The sequence below is a fragment of the Stegodyphus dumicola genome, chromosome 12, assembly GCF_044657685.1.
Source record: "Stegodyphus dumicola isolate Sdum_Otavi_A_Nest chromosome 12, ASM4465768v1".
NCBI lineage: Eukaryota > Metazoa > Arthropoda > Arachnida > Araneae > Eresidae > Stegodyphus > Stegodyphus dumicola.
Window position 1 is genome coordinate 81,409,548 of NC_140779.1, and position 20,127 is coordinate 81,429,674.

The following is a 20,127-nucleotide window of genomic DNA, read 5'->3' on the forward strand; positions in this document are numbered from 1 at the left end:
TGTATCTCACTTCAAAGTATTCGGACAGAAATGTTTTGTACTTAATAAAAGGTCTAAAGGGAAATTTGATCCTCGTTCAGAAGAACATATATTTGTAGGATACTCAAATGAATCGAAAGCCTACAGGCTGTGGAATAAAAATTCCAGAAAAATCGTTATAAGCCGAGATGTTAGATTCATTGATGAATTTGAAAACTCTACTAATTATAATAAAGATTTAGAAGTTTTATTTCTCAAAAATATTCCTGATAAAAAGAAGGAAGAACCTCTGAATGTAAAGCAAATATCGGCTGATGAAATAACAGAAGACCCCTCAAATATGGCAGAAGCATCTGCTGAATCATCTGATAATGAAGATTCTGATTCCGAAGCACTACCTGAAATGCAGATTAAAAGGGGGGCAGGTCGTCCAAAAAAAGTCAAGACTGGGAAGCCAGGAAGACCAAAAAAGGAGTACCACAATATAAACATAGAAAAGGAAGAAGATACAAATCCGACATTAGAAGAAGCATTAAATGGAAGTTATGCTGAGGAATGGCATAAGGCTATGCAAATTGAGTATGAAGCACTTGTTAAAAATGGTGCATGGAAATTAGTAAAGCGACCACACAACAAAAAGGTAATAGGATGTCGCTGGGTTCTTAGAATGAAATATAATGCAGATGGAACAGTTCAAAAGAGAAAAGCTCGATTGGTTGCTAGAGGATTTGCACAGGAACCTGGAATTGATTTTAATGAAACCTTTGCTCCAGTAGCCAGAGCAAGCTCTATAAGAACTGTGATTGCATACAGTGCTGAACAAGACCTTATGTTATATCAACTAGATTTTGTTATGGCTTATGTTAATGGTGATTTAAAAGAAGAAATTTTCATGGAACAAGCTAAAGGTTTTGAAGACCAAAATAATCCTGATTATGTTTATGCTTTGCAAAAGTCTCTTTATGGTTTGAAACAAAGTGGACGACAGTGGTATGAAAAATTAGACAAAAAACTGAAAAACTTTGGATTACAACCATTACAATCAGATAAGTGTGTATACAGGATGAAAACATCTCAAGGTGAGTTAATTCTAATTTTATATGTGGATGACTTAATAACAGCAACAAATAGCTGTGATTTATATGCTGAACTTAAAAGTTATCTTTTTAAAGAATTTCATGTTAAAGATTTAGGCAAACTTCATTATTGTCTTGGAATAGAATTTAATCAAGATGTAAATAATAATTCTATTAGTTTATCTCAGCAGAAATATGTTGATAATATTCTACGAAGGTTTAATATGCAAGATGCAAAACCAGTAGCAACTCCTTTAGATCCTAGTGTAAAATTAAGTAAAGAAATGTGTCCTTCTGAAACTGAAAAGGAAGAAATGAACAATGCACCTTATCGCTGTCTGATCGGTTCGCTTATGTATCTTTCTGTGCTTACTAGGCCGGATATTACATATGCAGTCAGTCACCTGAGCCAATTTAATAACAATCCTGGAAAATTACACTGGTTGGCTGCAAAGCACGTTCTTCGATACTTAAAAGGAACTAAAAATTATTGTTTAAAATTTCGAAAGACTGGAAAAGCACTTATTGGATATACCGATGCCGACTGGGCATCTGATGTTAATACTAGAAAATCGTATACAGGTTACCTATTCAAGCTTGCTGGAAATCCAATAACATGGGAATCACGAAAGCAACAAACTGTTGCATTATCAAGTACTGAAGCAGAGTACATCAGTCTTTCAGAAAGTGCCAAAGAAGCAGTTTATTTACGTCGTTTTCTTAAAGAATTAAATTTTACTGCTGATCATCCAATCATTATATATTGTGATAATCAAGGTGCACAAAAGCTTATGAAAAATGCTGTTTATCACTCACGCACTAAACACATAGATATTAGACATCATTTCATTCGTGAAATTTATGAAAGAAATGAAATAGATGTTAAATATGTGCCAACACAGAAAATGCCTGCTGATGTACTGACAAAAACATTGACTGCTTCGAAACATTCTAAGTGCTGTAAATTAATTGGAATAACTGTAAATGATTAATGTTTATTTTTTTTTTTCAGCCGCCAAACGTCGAAAGGGGGATTGTTGTATCATAAATTATAATACGACGTTTAGCTTAAGAGAGCTTCTCCTGACGCATGCGCCGTTCGCGTTTATCCGTGCGGTGAATGATGACGTAACTGTTTATTACGTATGTATGTATATGTATACCATTCTTACTTCTTCGCCCTTTCTCTCTGCTGTACGCAACTATGTTTAAATTAATCTCTGTCATTAAAAATGTTCATTGATATTACAATCTATTTAGGTTCATTTATTTCTTCAGAAGGAAAACACAAATTTTGATTGTTTTAAAATATTTAGAGAAGAAAAAAAAAATCTTAACCTGAAGAGAAAGAATTGGCAGAGCACTTACATGATTAAAAAAAATTAACAAATAATATGACAGTTAATAACTGCTTCATATAACAATAATAAGGGGGGAAACATGGACACAAATAGAAAGTTCAGAAAATCTGAAAAGTAAGAATGATATTCTTACTATTATATTATTATATTTCACACACATACATATATGTTAACGTACTGGTATCCCACTTAATATAATAAGCAGAAAAACATTATTGTACTGATTATTCTAAATTCAAACTTTGTAAGAGTTTTTAAATATCAGATTATAAACATTGTTTGAGAAAGCCACAATAAGAGCTGATTGTGCTGTTTTATATTTTACAATACCAGCTATAAATATCTGATCTATAAATATCTGTCATTTGCAGATCTATAATATGGAAACACATTTCAAAGGGGGAAAAAACTACCATACGCAGCAACTACTAAGGAAACTGCATTCAAATCACGCATGGATGAAAATAAAAATTGTATCTTTTAAATCAATCAATCAAAAAAAAATTTTTTTACATATATAAAATGCAGAAAGTGTAAAATAAAAGATATAATGGAAGAATACTTCATGAAAAAAGCACTTTCATCCAAAATATTTGGAGAAAAAAATGTACTAAAAATGACTAACTACATGAACAATAAATAAGAAATGCATATAGAGGATATCTACAAAGCTTTAAGACTAATTTTTTTTAAAAATTCCAGCGAACTTACCAAATGACATCTGACAATATTTGTAACTGTAACATCTAAGCTTGTTTTTCCTAAAAAATCTTCCATGCAATTAATTATTAGCTTTGATCCAGTGAACATCTGCTGTCATAGATTTGAAAATTGAGCAAAGAATGGCAATAACATTTTGCTTAGTGAGAAAAAGAGCAACAGACAAATTTGAAATGTTATGAGAAATATACACGGATTGAGCACCAACACTATGAATGTTTTTCATTGCACAGACGATTCTGTAATTTGACGGAAAAATTATGGTGAACCTAGAACTAATCCCCCCATCACAGTCTCAAATGAATGAGAGCATTGAAATAGTTTGAAAACTGTAGCTGAAAAATTTAATAGACTTTTCAAATGACAGTTAATGAGCATAACATCAGTAAAGACACTGGTCATAAAACTGTTGCAAATCTTAGAAAAATAAAAATTTATTCTCAACTGGAGATGAAACTTAGCACTTTGCTTATGACAAAACTGAAATCATATACTTCAATTGGAAAAGGCCCACCAAGGCCACAGAAACTTCAGGATAAAACATTGAGAAAAGACTATGTTGGTGATCTTTTTTAACATGAAAAGAAACCCGATTTCAAAAGACAAATAGGAAATTCCATAATATTTTACAAAGACAGAATGAGCAAACCTCTAAAGAGTTTTAGGCCTTTCTGGAGTATTAGGCCTGAAAAAAAAGTTGAATTGAACAATTGGTTCCTGCTGCATGCAAATAATGCAATCAAACTCCATTCTCATTAACCAGTTTTTAGAAAAAGTGACACAATTCTCAATCCTATCCCTTATTCACTAAATTCTAGCACTGCAGACTTTGTCTTCCTTAAAATGGAGTCTTATCTCAAAGGTCTTATCTCATTATTTTAATAACATTAAAAAGCTTCCGGAAACCATAACTAGAGATTTAAACAGTAATCAAGCAGCCCTATGAATGTCCAATTGCTTACAAAAATTTTACTTAGAAAAATGACAGAAGTTGTATACTGAAGGTTTAAAATAAAAGAAATTTGCTTTCTTGAACTTTCAATTTTATATGAATTTATTTATAAAAATTGTTGAAGCATAGTGTATATCAAAATTTATATTTTTTTAAATTAGTGTTGATATTGTACTATTAAAATTAGTAAAATATTTTCACTTTTCCCCTAAAATTTTAAGCATCAATTTCTATTTTACAATTTAATAATATAACATATTTCTGTAACATAAAGTAACCACTTTTAATAAAGACATTACAGAATAAGCCACATACACAAAACTATATTGTAATATTAAAAAAAAAAAAAAAAAAAAAACTAGTATAACTAATATTTACCTCTTGTACAGAAGAAGAATAGTTTTTAACCACCAAATTAGTGGAATTCAAATCTTCTTCTAAGCATCTACATTGCACCATTGTAGCTTGCATACCACTAAAATAAAAACAACTGAATATAAAAGAACTGTAAAATATATAACCTATATTGAGTTATAAAAATTGACAGCAAATTAGCTTTAAATGTATGCAGTGGTATGGAACATTTAAAAATTTTTATTTTATGTTTTATTGCACATACATTAAAAGCTTGACTATCCTGGCATTCCACTAGCCAAAAAGCTCAAGTAACCAAAATATTTTTGATTCTTAGAAACTTTTTCTTAATGTAAAATAAGCAAAAAAGAGATTTATAACTCTGTTATAAAGTACAAATAAGACTACGATTTGAATATAAGAAAAACTATTGCCAAAAGTGTAGCACCAATAATGAGATTAATGTGACATAATGCTTTCTCTTCCCACGAATCTGATTAATTCTCAATAAGCCAATTCAATTTTTTTATAAAACAATATAAGTTAATTGTTGTTTATCTATTTTTTAATCACATTTTGAAAACTTTAATTAAATTTGAACCTGTCTTCAACGAAATAGCATGCAATTGAGTATTTTCAAGTTTATGGGATCCTGGCATCAACAAAAGTGAAACTTATATGAAAATGAATAAACACTGGCTGTGCAATGTGAAAAATCATGACAAGCAGTTTAGGTTTTTTATATGTTATATCTGTAATTTATATATGTAGATTAACTATATAAAGAGCGATCTGTTCCTTCAAACTTCTGCCGAAATGACTGACATAAGTTCAGTGTGATCTCTACCAATTTTCATGATTGATGGAGTTTTGTTATTGAATATATTTTACTTTGGTGTTTATTCTGAAATGCCCTCTCTGATAAAAAAAAAATAAAATTATAAGAAGTTTGACTCCCGTATGACAAAAGTTGACTGGGATATTTAATTTCAAAATTTGCAATTTTTATTGCATTTTCAATTTGCCTTGAGGGATTCAAATTAGAATAATTCATGGAAATAATTTTAAATAAAGTGCAGCAAAAATGTATATAATCTAATAGGCCATAGAAAGAGTTCATATGGTGTTCACATCAGATTTAATCTTTCAAAATATCCCATAATTTAAATGTCTACATTTGATATTCGAACCAATAGCAAATAAAATGACTCTTTTTATAATTTTGAATTTTTTTTTTCTTCCACTCATTTGGATTTTCTACCACAAACTGCAATTTTATCTGGAATTTTCTGGTATCTGGAATTCAGTATTTTCCGAGCTTTCCAGATAATCTAGCTTTTACTGATCTAATTTCATATTAAACTGATATAAATCCTTAAAATCATTGACAACATCCCTGGCGAAAAACAATTGGGGGGGGGGGAAATGAGCTTTGATTTGAAAAACTGCAGAACTTTTCGGATGATACAATACTTTCCCAGCCCTTACACAAGATTGTGGTCTTTAATGTGAAATTTTAACATTTTCTTAGTTTGGCCAATATATGTAATATTCAAATTACAGATTATGTTTAAATTCTTTGATGTGAAAGGAAACCAAAAATTTATTAATGTAACCATTAATACTACAGAAAAATAATGATTCTCAAAATTTAATTCCTTGAAATTTTCTAGTGCATAATTAATCAAATCATCAATTTGATTAAAAAGAAGACTATCTAATGCTTATATTTTAATATAATTATGAATTATTTTTACCAAGTGATAGCTTAAACCCTTAATGTTAAGACAGGATAAGGAAAATAGAATTTATCTCCTCAAACGTTTACATGCAGTATCATTTGAACAGAATGCACCTTCAATCATCATTGTATTTATGCTTATATACAATATTATTCCAACAAAAAGGATGAAATACTTAAACTATTAAAACATTAAAACTTACCTGTACCACTCATCTAATTTGTTTGCTGCTTGCAAGCAAGATTTCAGACACTGTTCCTGCCAAAGAGCCAAGAGTTTTTTGCTTGTTTGTTGTACTTTTACCCTGAAACACATTTAAAAAAGCGGGAAATCTTTTAACTTTCACGTGCAATAAGAACTTACACATTTTTAGAATATTGCCTAGAAAGCCTAAAATCTTTTTCTGTAGAAAATGCATAAAAAGTATAGCTATAAAATTTTATTCTACAATTACTGTATTATGAATACTAAAATTACGATTTCATTTTGTCAGATTCCTCTCCAACAGATGCTATTGAAATTTATTTTATTGTATTTTTTCTTCAATAAACCATTTTATGAAAAATTCCAAGAATTATCATCTATTTATTTAAATTGGAAGTAAATTTTGTTTTTTATTAAATCACTACTTAATTAGATCTTTACTTCAAACAGATTCATATCTATAGCTGTTACTCATACACAATACTTAACAAGTGAACTGACTAATTTCCAGAGACAAAATAAAGATGGCAACACTCTTAGCCTGTAATTGTATTTTCGGTTTCTTGTAAGTCTACCCAATTCAGAAGTTTTACACAATTTTTTTTTTTTTTTTACTTTTAACTATGATAATTAATATTTTTGTCTTCCATATTAAATGATACTGCTATCCATTGGTTTAAAAGCTGATTGGGAATTTTTAGCAATATATTTTAAACATGAAACTCTCTTAATATCTTCAGTAAATTCTACTTCATATGATAAAAAAAATTTACATGTTTCCAAAGGCAATTTATTTTCTTACAGCAAAGTTATCATACTGATGAGCTTTTCAATTAAAAACTGTTTAAGAATATAATCTATTTTCACAGTGACCATCAGATGGATAACATGTAAGGCTTAATAAATCTGTTTTGAAAATAATAAACTACATCTTCAGGATAGGTATACAATATATATCATAATACACACTCATAAAGAAGTATAAATCTGTTGAGCTAATTGTAACAAAGCATTAGGGGGGCACTATATCTAGGTAGAAAGAAAGCCTCCGCAGTGACATTTGAAGAGAAACTTATTTATATCTATGTTGCAAAGAAGGAAATTTTTCAACCAGCTTATCTAATCATAAAAACAGAACTAGTTTATTTGTTCATTAGTAATCAAACATAGAATAAACTACCAGTTTTACTTGACTTCATCTATTTGGCCAATGAATTGGTTTAACAAAGCACAGAAATTAATATGCTAATTTTTGATTAAATGGTCATCAATTATCCAAATTGTAACATTGCTGCTAATTTCTGACAACTTATGAATCTATCATATTCCTGTTTGAAAATTAAAATTCAGTGATGCATGGTTAAAAAGCACAATGCAAAAACACGAAAAAATGTATATTTTTCTGAAAAAGTTAATAGTTGGTAATTTTTATATGAAGCCACAAACATAAAACATAAACATTTCATCTAATACTAAAAACTCTTGAACAATACTATATTCCATTATGACAACTTTAAACTGAAATTTACTGCATATTTTAAAATATAAACCAAGAGAGTGTTTTTTCTTAGAAAATTTATCCAAAATTTAAAATTCAAATACAGGCCAAAATGGAAAAAAAAATTCCTGCAATATTCAAGTAATGTTGCCACGAGGATTAAAATGTTGCAAAGCAGGTATAATGTGTGGATTATTTTCTAATCAAATTGCTGTCGAGTAGACATTAGAGACGATAGGTTTAACTCTGGTAACCCTATCTGAAGCTAGCACATTTTTCCTATTCATTTGTTTTCTTGTATATGATCTGTAGTATCTGTACTAGTCTTATTTTTTGCACAATTTACTTTTTGTCTGAAAGATGAGAGGGACGAGAAATTCTTATATGAGAAATTTCAGACTACCAGTGATCATATTTGATGAAAATTCTAACAACAATTTGGCTGCTCATATTTCTCTGTAAATGAAAAATAAGTTTGAGAATGGAAAAAAACGGGGTGCAAATTCTATCAATATCATATTCTTCATGTTAAGTGACGATACACCAAGCTAGCATTATAAGCAATTTTTAAAATAAAATGACTGGTTTTCATAAAACAAATATCTCATTTCATTTCAAATTTTTTCATAAACTTGAAATATAAACAAAATAAAAAAATGCGATAATTGGCAATCATCGCTTGTTCCTGGCTAATGGAAAAATACTTAAGTCTTTTGCAAAATGAATGGATCTGTACATAAGCCAATCCCTGTAATTTAGTTTTAGAAAAATTTCCAAAAATTCTTGGCTTATACACAAAAATATATGATGAATTCATAATTCCATAAAATCATTATTTTAATTACTGAATCTAATTTCAACCTCCATTCTCCTATATTTTTACATAGTTCACCCTTCAAATTTCTTGTTCCTTTTCATCTACAGCATCCTGAAATGGATTCAATCTTGTTTTACTGAAATTAACATCAGATAAAGATTAATCTTTTTTTCCACATTACAATTCAAGTGCTATAATTATCTCTTGCATCAATTAAAACTTGGGGCTAAAAGTTAACTAAATTTCTCTTTACATAACATTTTTAATTTATTGATGCAAATAATCTCATTAAAAAATTATTATATTAAAGAACAGTGCATTTTGAAAGCTAAAGCATGCTAGGAAAACATTTTTCAACTCCATAATAAACAGTAAACTAAATTCTTTACTTATTATCAAAGCAGCATTTATTTTGCAAAATAATCTCTAAACTGTTCATTTGAAAATAAGATAACATCAAGTTAAATATTAGGCTACAGAAGTAGCAAATATGAATTCAGATATTAAAAAAAAAAAAAATCAAATGAATACTAATCTAAGAGGTCCAAAAATTAAATAACAAGGTTGTACATGTCCTAGCGATTAGGCTTGGTAAAGATGAATTAGGGTTGATCTTTACATTATGGTAACTTGGCGATTTTTTGGCGAAAATTTGGCAACCAACTCTCCTACAGCAACCCTCTATTTTTTTTCCCCGCCGCCATTTTGTCTTCATGAAGTAAAGACATGTTTCTTTTCTTTTTATCTACTGAACACTTCTTCCAACAATCTACTAGCCGAATTACACTTATGCTAGAAATTTTATCAAACAAAACTGCTTAATCATGACAAATATTCACTGCAAAATTGGGAAAAAGTGCACAATACCATACTCCTTACGCGTTTTTCAAAATAACACATACACATAAACCATGTACACGCCGACTTATTTTTACTTAAAAAAACATCCCAGAATTGCACAAAAATGGCATTGCGCACACTCTTCACTATATCCATGTACACTGCTTTTTTCTCATAAATTAGAAAAATTTCACGAAAATACATGACAATTTTCTCAATCTTTAAACCCGGTAAAAAGAACATATATGAAATTACATGATCGCGAAAAAGTATTTACCCTTTACAAATATCAACATTTCCACATATAAAATAAATAGAATACCCAAAAACTTTTACCTCTAAATCATCTATTACATTATACACGTCACCAACGAATTCATACCTCAAGCATTACAAATACTTAATATCAAATATTTAAATTATTTCCATGCACGTTTATTTCAACTTAAACGTATACCAAATTCCTACAAGCATAAAATTCACAAAATAACTATCATTTCATTAAAATATCACTAAACCATGTACACGTTGACTTATTTTTACTTAAAAAACATCCCAGAATTGCACAAAAATGGCATTGCGCACACTCTTCACTATATCCATGTACACTGCTTTTTTCTCATAAATTACAAAAATTTCACGAAAATACATGACAATTTTCTCAATCTTTAAACCCGGTAAAAAGAACATATATGAAATTACATGATCGCGAAAAAGTATTTACCCTATACAAATATCAACATTTCCACATATAAAATAAATAGAATATCCAAAAACTTTTAGCTCTAAATCATCTATTATATTATACACGTCACCAACGAATTCATACCTCAAGCATTACAAATACTTAATATCAAATATTTAAATTATTTCCATGCACGTTTATTTCAACTTAAACGTATACCAAATTCCTACAAAGATAAAATTCACAAAATAACTATTATTTCATTAAAATATAATTAAATTCAAAAACACTACTTAAAATATAAATGAGCACATACATTAAATTAATAAAAATTACCTTACAATCCTAATTACTTTAAACTAAATCATTGCTAATAACAATTTTCCCAATAATACCAAATTTCTTTCCACCTTACATTTACAACAATGCATAAAAATAAAATCCTCAAATAATTAAAAATACTAACTTACCTAATCTTCTTCAGAATCTTGATTACGTGGCGGATACACTTTTCTTACTTCTGTTTCAGAATCTTTAAAATCATACTTATCTTTCAAAGCAAGATACCAGGTAAAATAAATAACATAATAAAACATCTTTATTTCTCTCTCGCACAACCTTAAAAAACATTTATTACTATCCTTTTCAATACCACTAAATACCCATTTCGAATTCACTTTAGTTACGGCCATGGGATCCAAAAATTCACAAACACTATTTCACACAACACAGAATAAAGCCAAATACAAAATTGCCAGATTTTTTCCCGATTAAAGAACAATAATTCGTCCATTAATATCACATAACATATCCCATGATCTCTCATTTCCCTCACACAAAATAATGCGTAATCAGAACTGAATACTACTCACATTCTTAACAAAGTCTAACTAACCTAATCTTCTTCCGAATCTTCCTTACGTGGTGGATACGCTTTTATTATGGATTCAATAAAATTACTGAACGATTTTTTTTTCCGAATTTGATAAAAAAAAATTCTCTTTATCACATCTACAATTCACTTTAGACAGCGCCATACAATCCCAAAATTATTCAACCCTACTTCACACAACACACAATGAAGCTTAATACAAAATAATATACATCCACAGATACTTGTCCAAATTCCCCCCCTTTTCCGATTAAAGAACCGTAATTCGTCCATTAATATCACATGACATATCCCATGATCTCTCATTTCCCCCACACAAAATAATGCGTAATCGGAAGTGAGTACTGTTCACATTATTACCAAAGTCCCAGGTAGTAACCTTTATCGCCTCCAAAATGTCTCCAAACTACCAGTTACCATATTGTAAAGATCAACCTGAATTAGTATGTAATTAATGCAATTGACAATGATGCTTCCAGTACAAGTGGAGCCATATTGCATCTCTCTATCTTGTTAACTGTTTGTTAATACTTGCTTGGGTTGAACATTGTTTCCTTGGATAACACAATAAGGACACAATAAGCTTAAAAATTCAGATGTACATTAATCTCAAACTTTGCATGAAGCTAAAAAAAAACACCAAATAAATGTTTTGAAGTGTTGAAAGAAGTGTTTGGTGATAATCGCATGTCATACACTTGAGTTTTTGAATAGCACAAACAATTTTTGGAAGGTCAGGAAAAGATGATGAATGTTCTAGTTGACTTGGTACATCACAAACTGATGAAAAGGTTGAGAAAATTAATGAAATTGCATGGAATGACTGATGTGTGAGTATTCGGATAATAACGGACATGATGAACATTGACAAAAAGACATTGACAAAAGTAAAATCTGTATGAGGATCTGAAAATGACGAAAGTTTTTTAATATATGGTATCAAAACTCTCAGATGTGAGCAAACAGGGAAAACATTTGCTCCGACATCATGACACAATTCATAGTTGAACCTGAATTCGTAGAAAAAGTCATTATATCACGAAACATTTAATTTTACAATATGACTCTGAAACAAAGCATCAATCTACATACTGTATGATCCCCTCTTCACCAAGCAGCAAAACAGGTTGAATGAGCAAGCCAGAAATGAAAGTGCTCATAGTTCCCCCTCTCCCAATTTTAAGGGTATTATCATGATTAAGTGGGTACTTCAGGGCTAAACAGTTAATATAATTACTACATTGTACTGAACAAGCCGAGAAAAAGGATGAGGAAGGAAACAGCAGATCTCAGGAACAACAACTCAGAGATGCTGCACCAAGACAATTTGCTGATACAAAATCCCCCCTCTATGAAATTGAAGTGAATTGTTGTGCTCGAACATCCACTGTATTCACCAGACCTCACTATATGCGACATGTTCCTGTTCCCAAAAGTGAAATGTGCATTAAAGGGAACACATTTTCAGTCTATAGAAAAGGTCAATAATGGAAAACATGCTTGAAATGCATGTTTAATGGAAAACATGAGGTATGTAGATAGGCAGAGGGAGTATGTTGAAGGGTTATATATATAAAACTTAAACTACTATTATATGCTTACTTTTCCAGGAAATGAAACTGTTCGTCATGGGAAGACAGCACTAAAATAAAAGAAATATATTCTTGCATGTGAATTTTAAATAAATAAAATAACATATAGTACTATAAAAATCTATTACATCTCAAATAATAATGCTAATAATAAACATACAGAGTGATTCATAATTCCTCTAGAAGTTAATAACAAACACAGAAAATAAGGTATGTAGCAGTAAATAAAGAATCTCTCCTATTTTGCACTCGTAATAGGCCCTATCTCATAATGCTGATTTAGCCAAGTGGCAATTGTAATGTAACCATTGCATTCACTGATGAAACAAAGCTTACTGCACAGGTTCTGAACCAAGAGGAATTTCAAAGTTTCAGGAGGGAATGCGGTCCAGTATTTTGTTTTAATTTATACATAACAATCTACTTTTATTAAAGTTTTGGTATTTATCAATATTTTCTGTATTTTCTGCTGTTTAATTAATAAAACATGTTAAAAAATAGACTAAACCTAAATAAATATATATATGTATTTTTCAAATTTTGGAAAAGAGGGGAGGAATGAACCTCTTAGCAGTACTGAAAGGTGTGCACAGGGGAAAATGTTTGAGAACTCCTGGCTTCCTTCATCTTAGATTTTGCTAAATGTTATCATATGTAATACAAGGGACATTTATTATGAAATATCAAATAGAATCATGCATGATATAACAAATTCAAAGAGATAAACTGCCAGGATGAACAGGCTGGCCAAAATTGTTGACTAAGACTCAAATCTGCCACATTAACATTACGACACTGCATATTGGGAATACCTAAAAAGTTCATGCAATACTTGGAAAAAAAATATGTACCAATATCCACTTAAAATATTATTTTTGGAACACAAAAGCACATTATATTTTTCCATGTATTAAATAAAAAAAAATTCAGAAAGAAGGATTTGGTCAATTTACACTCTTGTTTAAGATCATGAAAACACAGAATAAATAAATTAATAGAAGTTTAAAAATAATAAATAAAATTGCATTTTAAGGCTGTGATGAATTTATAACAATACATCATTCTAATTTGGACCATTTGAAAAGGTTTTCCCCACTCCTCTTAGTTTTACTTGTGATGCATTCACAAATCATTAAATTAGGTTATCACTGAAGGAGGACAAAAAAGGGCCCATGTTTCACCTGATTTCACTGAAATTTCTCAACTACTACAAGATTTTAAATTAAATGACAAGAAAAGAAATACTATTTTAAATTCATGAATACCTCCGATTATGAAATGCGAAATATTTAGATTTCATATGTTCATACCTTCTGTTTAAAGAAAAACCTATATTTTCACCACCTAATAATATAGACAGAAACCAGATGTATTCCTTTTGGACTTACAAGGAATCACCATATTTCTAACAACATAAAAAATTCAGCTTTTAATATTACCCAAAAGACATGTTTTTCCTGAGATAACAAAGCTTTTCGACATTTGGTGTTTAGACCAATATCCTTCCTTGTTCTGATTTCATTTGCTGTTGTTGCATAATCAGTTCTTTACAGGTACAGATCAGGTTTTCAGGTCCAGGTATAAGTAAGTAGGATATCAAAATTTCGCTATAGGCTGGACAGGTATAGTGCCATAGCACTAACTGTGCAGCTCTGACTCCGATTTGAGGGATGGTCCAGAGTCTACCATCCCATTTACTCACCATCAGATGGTCAAGAGGACTTTCGTTGTGGCGCGCAATGAACTGAAAGTTGATCTGTCAGCACTATCCTTATCTTCAGGGCAGATGTTTTTATTTTATTCGGCTTATAATTCCTTATTAAATGTAGTAATTCATCTCAATGTACTCCATCTTTGATGTGATTTAAATCAAATTCCTCGTCATTATAAATATCACGAATACACTGACTACCAATAAATATTTGGACACCTATGCAAATGACGATATCTGCGGTCCTAAGGTACGTCACGGACTCTGCCGGTATATATGGTGTAGGAAACAGCATCGGCTTTAGTTGCGTGCAAAATGTCTTGCAGTTCGGAGCTTTCCGATTACGAGAAAGGTATAATTATCGGGTATCACAAATGTGGCCGATCCTTAAGGTACATATCTAGCGATCTGAAGTACCCAAAATCGACAGTGGCCTATGTGATTAAGAAGTGGAAGGTGAGCGGTGATTGTCAGAATGTGCCCCAAGTCGGCAGACCAACGAAACTGAGAGATAGAGACCGACGAGTGCTATCCAGAGAAATTCGGAAGAACCGCACCCAACCAATGGCCCTCATCTGCGAGGAGTTTCAACAGGCATCCGGGAGTATTCTTTCAATGAATACCATCCGTAAGGAAGCACATCTGCTTCATTTTCATGGTCGTGCTGCTGCCCATAAACCTTTGATCCCAAAGTCCAACTGCGCTGCTTGGTTAATGTGGTGCAAAGCACATCGAAATTGGACCGTAGATCAGTGGAAACAGGTTCTTTGGAGTGACGAATCAAGGTTCACCCTTTACAGTTCGGATGTCAGCGTCTGGGTCTGGCATCTACCTGGAGAACATCTCCTGCCAGAAAACATTGTGCCAACAGTCAAGTTCGGCAGAGGTGAAATTATGGTCTGGGGGTGTTTCTCCTGGTATGGGTTGGGACCTTTGGTCCTCATTCATGGTAAGCGCAACTCCGATGCCTTCTGCACTATTTTGGATGACAACGTGCTTCCTACGTTGTGGCAGTTTTACATGTTGGACCCCTGTTACTTTCAGGACGACAATGCCAGTTGTCATGTTTCGACGTTAACCAAGGCTTGGTATGGTGCGAATGGAGTTCATCGAATGGACTGGCCTGCCCAGAGTCCAGACCTGAACCCTATCGAGAGCCTCTGGGATGAGTTGCATTGCCGAATTCAGGGGTGCACTACCCGTGCAAAATCGGTGAAGGAACTTGTATGTCTTCTCCAAGCCGAGGGGAAGAAAATACCACTAGCTGTCATACAAAGACTTGTGGAAAGTATTCCCTGGAGGGTCTACGCTATAATTACCTCTCGTGGAGGCTCTACCAACTATTGATTTTGAATAACGTTAATTTTTCTTTTCTATCACGGGTGTCCAAATACTTATTGGTAGTCAGTGTACACATCAAATAGTTTTCTGGTTGCAATTTTCTAATTTCGACTAAGCGTAATGTATGCTTTACGCATGCGCTCGTTGAAAGAAATATTTAATAAGTAAACAAATAAATATTAAGCTTTTTTTTTTTTTTTTTTTTTTTTTGTAAATTGTGATACCCTTTAGATCATAATTGCTCTTTATTTCATAAATTATTGTTTCATATTTTTAATTTTATTATTTCTGTATGCCATCTTACCAGATTTAAACTGATGATCTATAATCTGGAATCGCCGAAGACCCGATGTGTCCGGATTAAAGAATTTTGACTGTATCACATCCTCCCACACATACATACTACATTAACACATCAAATTGGCAGCTGAATTCCATAGTTCAAATCTGGGCAAGGCATAGATTATTTTTCTTGTTCTCCAAACTAAAAAAAAATTTAATACAGTAAGACCCCGCTTAACGCGGGGTATACGTTCCATCGAAGTAGAGCGTAATGCGAAACAGCGCTAAGCGAGGCTATCTTAACATGTAAATAATGGGGTTAGGGGAAGACGGATAAAAAATGGTTAGGCATTAAATTTAATAATGTTTTTTTTAATAAAAATAAAATCAAACATTTATTTCTTACAAAAATAAAAACAATATAAACGCATATACTTTTAAAAACAAATAAAATTCTCAGTCAGATCATTCAGTCTATTCTGGGTTTCCAATTTTCTGCCTTTTTGTTAAGAAGGCATTATGATAGATTGGCTTAATGGCATATTGCGTTCGATTTCGTCGTCAATCCATATAGACAGTCGTTTTTCCATTTCCTCTATAATGTTATTTCTAGAACAGGTAATTCTAGTTGCAGAGCTTGATGTAGTTGCAGTTGCCGATGACAGTATTTTTTCTTTATTCTTAAGAATTGTCCTTATTGTTGAAGTTGCCAAAATCAATGCAGCACTAATTTAAGATTGACGTTCACCAGAATCTAATCTTCTAATCACTTGCATTTGAGTTTCCAGTGAAATGCTTTTTCTGGTTGCTTTCTTTTCTTGTTTTTTATTATCACCCATGATAAAAACTAAAGATCATAATATTTGTCACTGTATTAATCGTTATAGTATTATACAAATTTAAACTTACAATAATGTTAACAAATGTTTCAAATGATAAAAATGCGTCCACCAAGCAAGAAACACAACTACACTGTTTCGGATATGTTATTTGGAAACCTAGCGCACAATTTCGGAGAATCCCCGGGTTGAAATAAAAGAGCACTAAACCGAAACAGCGCTAAACGAAACAGCGTTAAGCGGGGTCTTACTGTACAGTACAAAATCCGGATGTCCATTATCCGGAATAATCTATAATCCGGACCTAAAAGCAACAAACTTTTTTTTGTATGCTTTACGAATGCACATAATGCGTTTACACATGCGCATTAATGCACGTTTACACATGGGCATGCGCATTGGGAGGACGTGTCTCCAGATACGTTAAAAAAATGCTTGGCATAATTTATGGCCAGCTACTATATTTCATGGTGAGGGTGATGAAGATGATAGCCGCGAATTTGAAAGTTTTCGAACATCGCAAACTAAAGGTGAAATTTTCCAGTTTTTGGATTTTGTAAAGAAATGTGGAGAAGCGATAATAAATGAAGATGATATAACAGAAGTTTTTCATTGCGACGGCAATCATGAATCATAAATCAATTAACAGACAGCGAAATCTGGAGTATGGTTCTAGATCCAGAAAATACCGCTTCCGATAGTGAAGAAAGTGACAGAGGTTATTGAAAACAAAAAAATTTCGATTGACAAGTTAGTCGGTATTCTCGACACAGCAATTACAGGACTTGAACAGTGGAACTTTATAACTGAGCAAGAAATTATGTCTGTTTATAGAATTAAAGAAAAAGTATTAGCACAAAAAACGAAACAACTTACATTGAAAGAAATGTTTAATAAAGTAAACAAATAAATATTAAGCTTTTTTTTTTTTTTTTTTTTTTTTTTTGTAAATTTTGGTACCCTATAGATCATAATTGCTCTTTATTTTACAAATTACGGTGTCATATTTTTAATTGTATAACTTATGGATGCCATCTTACCAGATTTAAATTGATGATCTATAATCTGGAAAAACCCCAATCCAGAAACGCCAAAGTCCCGATGAGTCCGGATTACAGACTTTGTACTGTAATCACTGTAAGTAGTATTTGGACTAAAAATTTGCACAACTATTTATAATTACATTGATTTGGTTAGTTAGGTCTTGGGTTTCATACCAGTCATTATTTACGTAGGAAAGAATGTAAGGAATTGTCACAAACCTCCCATGCATGTGCAAATGTTCTTACCCTTGTGATATAAGTGGTTAGGATATCCAATTAGTTATTGGAAAGTCAATGGTTCAAGACAAGGCACAGCTGACTTTCCTAGTACATTTCCCTCGTTAAAAAGGTTAATAATCAATCAACCCACGTTAAAACATATATTATCACTATTAATAAAGCAATATACACTTACGATATGAATGAGAGAGAAATAGAAAAAAGAAAGATATCAGATGCAATACATAGGGAAAGATAAAGATTTTTTATTGCAAAAATTAATGCCTTTTTTTAGATGTTAAAAAATTTACATACATCTTACATATTTCATTGTTGTCAAAGAATGATTTCTCTTGGAAGCTTTAAATAAAGCTAAAACATTACACATAATCTCTCTCTCAACTATTAAAAACGTTTTAAACTTTTTTTTTTTTTTTTTTTTTACAAAAGCACATAGATAAATTTTAATTCTTGCTGTATACTAGGGTGAAAGTTGAACTACTTTCTGCTATGAGACTATTAAATATAATTACTAAAATATATCTAAAAAAGTTTAGGCACAAAACTGCATTTTTCATTCACACTATTTAACTAGTTTAAAGAACCAACATAATAAAACAGTCATAATTTCCTCAAGCTAATTTTTTTTAAGAATAAAATAAAAAATACAGTACAATAAATTTTTCTTTCACAATAAATTTTCTGTACCCTAATAACATACATTAAATACTGATTTTTCTTACCTCTCATACTTTTATCTTTGACAAAAGACTGCCAGCTATCTCGCATCCTACTAACATATGTATCGGCTCTCTCAACACTAGAAAAAAGCATGTATATACATTTCATGAAAAGGTTACGATTATTTACTGCAAAGCATATGAAGTTGTCTAATACAGTAGAGTTGCCAATTAAATAAGTTCATATTTAAGGTACACTACTTGGGGAAAATTACTTATATGCTAATTCAATATGTTCGGCATATAAAATTTTAATTGTTTAACTGGTAAAATAAACTTTTGGCAATATTTTTATTACAATTCATGATGAAATATTTGAAATTTCAATAGATAATTATAATTAAGGAAAAAAAGTAATTATAATGAAACAAAAATTCAGTTCATAAATAATTACACAGTTTTGGCCATTCTGTTCATGAAATGCATTTCAAGGCCAGGCTACCTCAGCTCCCATTCCTCTACTAGACTTTTACTTTCAAATATTAAATTCATAATTCTCAACAGATAAAAGTAATTTTTATAAGGTTAAAGCTTTCAAGTACTGAATCATACAATGATTCACCCATACAAAACAGTCTGAGAATAAACCCATCTGATTGTTCTATATGTAATACAAAATTTATTTATAATGTATTTTTAAAAATTTATTTATAGCCACATAATAACAATTTACTTATGTGTGAATTGCTGTAATATTTCTTCAAATTATTTTTTCCATTGCTAAAATACCAATTTATATGCACCTAATACTTGTACAAAATGTATTTTTTTAAAGTTTCAGTTATGTGTGTAAAAAGCCTTCATGTAAATTTATATTGACATAAGAAAAATGCAAATAGAGTAGCTGCCACTTAATGATATTGCAGTTAATCTTATCCGTTTTGATACTGGTATTGAGTTTTCACCCATCTATGTATAAAAACAAGGAAAATACTTCATTTGTTACAATCAACTACATTATCTAATTATTAAAAAAACATTAACATTATCAAATTATTACAGAATGATTTTTTTTTAATCTGAAATTAAATCAGCAAATAAAAGATAAAATCACCAAATAATATGTAAATACAACATAGAAATTGCCAACTGTCAAAGACATGTCACCAAATAAATTATTAACTCACCAAGCAGCTTGATTTTTAGTTAAGGTAACTATGTACAAAAAATCTCATTTTCCAAGTTACAGAAAGAGCAACTGGACCGAAATTAGCAAATGATAAAGCAGATTTCAAAATTC

General features: G+C 30.9%; 1 protein-coding gene across 1 annotated transcript in view; it reads right to left on the minus strand.

Annotated features, from left to right (window-relative positions):
• Positions 1-20,127, minus strand: part of IKKepsilon (I-kappaB kinase epsilon) — a 90,661-nt gene that overhangs the window by 17,474 nt on the left and 53,060 nt on the right. The window contains exons 14-17 of the mRNA XM_035353019.2: positions 18,891-18,967; positions 12,723-12,762; positions 6,387-6,488; positions 4,467-4,563 (exon numbers count right to left, since the gene is read on the minus strand). Coding sequence (XP_035208910.1) covers positions 4,467-4,563; positions 6,387-6,488; positions 12,723-12,762; positions 18,891-18,967 — 316 coding nt within the window. The remainder of the gene's footprint in view (positions 1-4,466; positions 4,564-6,386; positions 6,489-12,722; positions 12,763-18,890; positions 18,968-20,127) is intronic.